At 45.0% G+C, this 6,000-nt stretch overlaps 1 protein-coding gene across 3 annotated transcripts in view; it reads right to left on the reverse strand.

Moving 5' to 3' along the window:
- The window catches only part of TOM1L2 (target of myb1 like 2 membrane trafficking protein), a 178,010-nt gene that overhangs the window by 53,116 nt on the left and 118,894 nt on the right, over positions 1 to 6,000 (reverse strand). For all 3 annotated transcript variants that reach the window (XM_049776875.1, XM_049776874.1, XM_049776873.1), the window contains exon 5: positions 1,034 to 1,168. In XM_049776875.1, the coding sequence (XP_049632832.1) occupies positions 1,034 to 1,168 (135 nt within the window). The remainder of the gene's footprint in view (positions 1 to 1,033; positions 1,169 to 6,000) is intronic.

The raw sequence follows: 6,000 nt of genomic DNA on the forward strand, positions 1-6,000 counted from the left end.
TAGAAGAGGGAGCTGCTCTTGTTTGGCTAATCACAAATCTTTCCTTGATAAGTCTACATTTTGGCCTCTACAAGTAGGCTAATATAAATAATAATTAAGTAATATATTGAATGTTCTTTATAATTATAAGAATAATACCACTGTTCTGTCATTGAAAGAATGAAACAGGTTATGTTTATTCCACAAAGCAGTCTAAGTGTTTGAGAGAGATCATAATAAAAATGATGCTTAGGAAAGTACAACCTGTATTTCCACTTTGGGCATCTTGGATCACCTTTTGAATGCTAACTGCTTGCACAGATGTGCCAGCAGGCATGTTCTGGGATGAGGCACCTCTCATCCTGAGGGCTTTCTGTCTCTCCCCAGGTAAGGAGTTAATTCCTAGTCAGTATATACTCACTTCCCTGTGAGAGGATAGATGGTATTGACCCAGCCATGTAATGCTGCAGCACAGAGCTGTCCCATGCTATAAGATCTACAGTGGGAGGTGCCAAAGGACACTTTGGCTTTGATACTCAAGGTGAACAGAATTCAAGGGTGTCTGCACTGAGACTGATTCTCACAACTCAAAGTAAATTTACCATCCATTTGACTTGCACAGATGATAAAACTGGCAGTGGCTCCTTGCCCCATAATAGATGATGTCACCAGTTTTCTGCCACCTAGCCAACCTTGGGGGACTTTCTAGTGCCCCGAATGTGCCAGCATTCCCCACTCAAGGGTCCCTGGGTGCTAATGATCCTTCCATGATGGCTCCACCCACAGCCACTTCCCTAAAAACATCTGAACAGATCCCAGATCCCATTCTTGTTCTCCCAAGTCAGTATTAAAGGGGAACACTACTGCCACTTAATCACCAGTCAACCAGCTGTCTCCCTCCTGCATCCCCTTTGCTATTAACAAGAAATGTCCCAGAGCTTAAAGAAAGTGTGATGACAAGCTGAATAATTTACAAGGAGCAGCAGAAGGGTGGTGGCAGTGGCGTGCCCATTCTGCAATTGGTCTTTCTGAAAAATGTCAGCTGGAAACTCACCCGCTGTGGTGTGTGGATAGGAGACAGAGCATCCAAGTCGGCCATGGGAAACTCCACCCCTTTCCTCTTTAGTTCTTCATATATATGGACAACGCCAGTGAGATCAGGGCTGCTTCGAAAGGCATCAGCCCATGCCTAGGAGTATAATAGGAGGCTGTTAAGAAGCATTTCTCACTGAGGAGTCATGGTGCCTAAACATCTGAAGTGGCCCAGGCCTCTAGTAGAGGGCAGTCTCCCTTCCACTTGCATGTCAACTGGCTGCCAAACCCGGTCCCTCCCTCCTTCCTGCAGCGATATCACCATGCTGCTGGCCAAATCTTAGTTTTCAATGGTGCGTGAGCGTGAACAAAAACAGAAAACTGATCCGACATGGAGTATTTCCTTGGAGAAGAGACAGAGAAATAACACCTATGCGGTGTGGCGCATCGGAAAACGCAGGCATTTCCCTAATGGCAAGGAAATCAATTCCCGGAGATTGGGAGCTGAAGGGTGTGAAGAGCCTGGCTCACTGCGTGCCCACAGGCGCTGTCAGGAAGAAGCAGCAAGGGCTTGTGTGTGCTCAGCTCAGCACCCCACACAGCACAGCTCTCAACAGTGCAGGCATGAACCATAGGCAAATTGAGCAGAAGGAAAGGAAAAATGGACAAGTGACAGGAAATGAAGGCTAACTCAAGGTTTCTTCAGTAGATCAGAGAATGCTAAAGCTAAGAATGCCAAGTCTAGCCTGTCATCTGACAGGAGATATGGATGAGGCAGCGGGTAGGGGGAGGTATGAGTACCTGTGCTGCTCATAGTATTACATCCAAAAATAAATAAATAAATAAATCCACTGGACAGCATGACCACTAGATTCCCTCGACTGAAAATGTGAACAGAGAAGAACAAATATTTCAAATGTTTGCCATGAAAGTCATCAAAGATTTTTAAAAGTGCTCATCTGTTTAGAAGCTACAGAATTTAAATATATGTATGTATGTATATATATATATATATATATATATATATGAAAGAATTTTATCCAAAGGACTCCCTTGAAACAAGGCCTGACTCTTCAGAGCAACCCCATCATCATACATACCCAGGCGAGGGGGCACAGTATCTTGTGCCCACAGTTCCACTGCCAATTCTGTTGCTGTCACAGCTTTAACTGCCTCCCTGTCTCTAGCAATGCATTCCAACCAATCCTGAGGCAGTCACAGAAACCCTATCTCTAACCAACAGACCCATTTTAAGTTAAAGGGTCAGTTTCCAAAAAGCCTTGTTCATTACAACTCATGCATCTCACTTACTACAAACATTGTCAGCTTGGGTTTCGTTGGTCCACCTACTAAATTTGCATATGTGGGGATTAAGCCTGCAAAGGACAACCCCTTTTGACCAACATTTGCTTTCAAATTCTGAGTGGGGCAGAAGGTGGCTGCAGAGGCCTGCGGAAAATGTGCCAGCAGGAGAGCAGTTCAGCAAGGCTTGTCCCCCCACGAAGTACCTTAAGCCCTGTCCTTCAGCAGCTGCTTTGGAAGTTTTAATTTAAAATCCAGCTGTGTCCTGTGGCTTCAGCTTCAAAATGCTCAAGCATTTCACATTAGGGCCTAAACTTTAGGATCTAAACACCAGTGTCACAGGCTGTGTGGGAAGGCTGGTGGATGAGGGAATGACAGTTCTTCCCAGAACCATTTCTCTTTTTCTTCTTCTTTTGGTTTTTGGGCCAGGGTTACTCCTGGTTCTGTGCTCAGAATCTACTTCTGACAGGCTCAAGGGGACTATACAGGAAGCTGGGGATCAAACCCGGGTAGACCCATCAAGGCAAACATCCTACCTGCTGTGCTATCACTCCAACCCCTTGCCTGCATTTCTATGCATGACAAACAGCCCAACCAAATCTGAGATCAGGAGAATGAAGATTAAAGAACCATCAATGTTCTTTTCAGTCAGAAAATGCATTTTGGTATATCTTCCCAAATAGTAAGTTAACATCATTACCCCATTATCTATAATATCTATAATAGATATTAATAATATCTATAATAATATTAATAATAAGGAGAGGGGTTTACAACCCAAGTTAGGCAATCAAACTCTTTGTTTTGGGGCCAACCCTGATTGTGCTCAGAATTTATTCCTGATGCTATGCTCAGAACTTATTCCTGGTGGGGCTCAGGTGACCATATGAAGTGTTAGGGATGGAACCTGTATGCAAGGCAAGCTCCTTCTGTGATATATCATCTCTTTACCCCCAGCACCAATTAAGCTCTTACTCCTAGGAGTTTGGCCTTGAATGTGGGAGGGCTGAACTAATCTCTTTGGGTAGGAGGGACTTTCCTCTATAAACACAGGTTCTGGAAGGCAGCCGTGTCAGTTTTGGACCATGGAGAGACATAGCCTGTGTACTCAGCTATAAGTGCTTATGCAAAGAGATGCTGACATTTAGGAAAGAATTTGGAGGTTTTCCTAGTCCCTTTTGTCACTTTACCAAGTCAGTTGACACCCTATGATCTTGGGAAGACATGCTTTGTCATGACAGGCTCTCCTCTGTGCCCAAGCAAGCTAGAATTGGCATCCGTTATTTGCAACTAGGAAGTCTTGGCTAATCCATTCCCATCCCACCTGCCACTATTGCAACCCCTGCACAGGAACACTTGTGCAGTTTGGGGAGTGAGGCAGTTTCTAATAGAGCATATGTCCACAGTAGCATTCTCTACCAAACCAGATTCTGATGCCAACAGAGAAATGGGAAGAACAAACTTAAAGAAACCACCATATGTGGAAAAGCAGAATTGGGAGGAATCCAGAGGCACTCAGTGTGTCTAATACCTTCCTGGGCCCCTGCCTAAATACTTGTGCTTTTGACATCTTCCCAGCAAAGTCAGACACCACTGGAATGTATGACCCCGGACTCTCCTTTGTCCACAGAAGGCACAGACTAAATGTTCAGTTAGACTAACTTCAGTTCTCAAAGTTACTAAATGTCCCTTTTGTTTTACTTTGGATAACAGAGGAAAATGGTGATTAGGCTACTGACAGAGTAAGTGACAAAGCTAGATCAGGAGTCCCTCTCGAAGGCTGATCCTGCTATTAATAAAAAAATCCAGGGGCTGGAGAGATAGCATGGAGGTAAGGCGTTTGCCTTTCATGCAGAAGGACGGTGGTTCGAATTCCGGCATCCCATATAGTTCCCTGAGCCAGCCAGGAGCATAGAGCCAGGAGTAACCCCTGAGTGCTGCTGGGTGTGACCCAAAAAATAAAACAAACAAAAAAATCCACTAAAGAGTGATAGCACATTGGGTAGGGTGCTTGCCTTGCACATAACCATCTGAGTTCAATCCTGGCACCCCATATGGTCTCCTGAGCATCAACAGGAGTAATTCCTGAGTGCATAGCCAGGAGTAAGTCTTGAGCACTTCCAGGTGTGGCCCCAAAGAAAAAACAAATCCACTTTAGAGCTAGAGAGATAGTACAGGAATTTAGACATTCTTCTTGCACGCAGCCAACTCCAGTTCAATACCCACTACCACGTTATGGTCTCCTAATTGGAGTGGATAGAGAAAAATTTCTTTTTATTCCTTTGGATTCGATCAATAGCCACATGAAAAACCTTATAAAAACATTAACCATATTCTGTTTTTGTATTCTTCAAGTTTCTATAATTATGTTAATTATCAAATTTTAGATCAATGTAAGAAAGCTGATTTAAACTATGGGCTCTGTTCTTTAGACAAAAGGAAACTTCTGTCTGTCTGACATCCAAAATTCAAACTTCTGATTTCCAGTTACAGGGCTCCTAGGACTCTGCCTAGGCACAGAGAATCTGGCCAAAGGCCCAGTCACTGGGCTCTGACACTTTCTGAGAACACAATACCACAGTTCTCCTGCCCCTTGCCAACCCGCCCCAATCAGCTTACTTTCTTCAGTGGAAAGAAAAGCAAACAACCTTCCATGGAAAGAGAGTATTTTTAGACTCTATTGCTGGGGAACAGGCAGAGAGAGGGTGTTCAGAGAAGAGGGGAGCTGGATAGGCATGGCCAAGTGAGGATACTCTATATCAGAATTGCTATTTCTGTTCTGAGAATGATTGCAAGGTAAGCTGAGGGATGACCTAGAGCAGGAATATCCCCCTTTCCTTCCTCACAAATGGGACTTATTATGACTAAGTGGAAAGAAACCCAGCCAAAAGACCAGCAAGAGAACTTGTGAAAATAGAGGGTAAAAGCTCAAAGTTGAGGGAAGCTCAGAGGCTGGGAGTGAGAGAAGCTAGCAGGCTGCTTAACAGATGGCTCTGCTTTCCTATTTTTTCACCCTTGTATCAGGGAAAGCCATCCCCCAGCCCCCATCTCTCTCTCTCTCCTCTCTCTCTCTCATCATGTATCAGGGAAAGCCAACCCCCAGCCCCCATCTCTCTCTCCTCTCTCTCTTTCTCTCTCAGCCTCTCTCCCCCCGCCCCCATACTTCCAGAATATTCCGATGCAACCTCACACACTGGACCTGGTCTGTGGAAATAGAGGGTGGTCTTCCTTGAGCAATCTAAAAAGCAGGGCCTCTGGGGTAAAAGAACCTGAGGGGGTTATCTTTAGGAGGATGGCTATTGATCACAAACAAGCAGCCAGAGGACCATGGCTCTATGAGGAGAGGGATGGAGTGTATAGGAAAAGGAGCTAACCTCGAGGGCAGATGATGGAAATGTGTTCCTAAGACCAGTCCTAAGTTGACGGTGCCTGTAAGCAGCATTCTGGGTAGCTAAAGGAAGATGATAGTGGGCTTGAGAGATAGCACAGCGGGTGAGGCACTTGCTTGCTCACAGCTAATCAGGGTTTGATCCCCTGAGCCAGCCAGGAGTGGTTTTTAAGTGCCAGGAGTAAACCCTAAGGATAGCCAGGTGTGGCCCCAAAACAAAACCTAAAGCAAAACAAATAAAAGGAAGATGATGGGCTGGAGGGTGGGACTATACAAGATATGGGGACAGAGATGCCAGG

This window comes from Suncus etruscus, chromosome 7 (genome assembly GCF_024139225.1).
Source record: "Suncus etruscus isolate mSunEtr1 chromosome 7, mSunEtr1.pri.cur, whole genome shotgun sequence".
NCBI lineage: Eukaryota > Metazoa > Chordata > Mammalia > Eulipotyphla > Soricidae > Suncus > Suncus etruscus.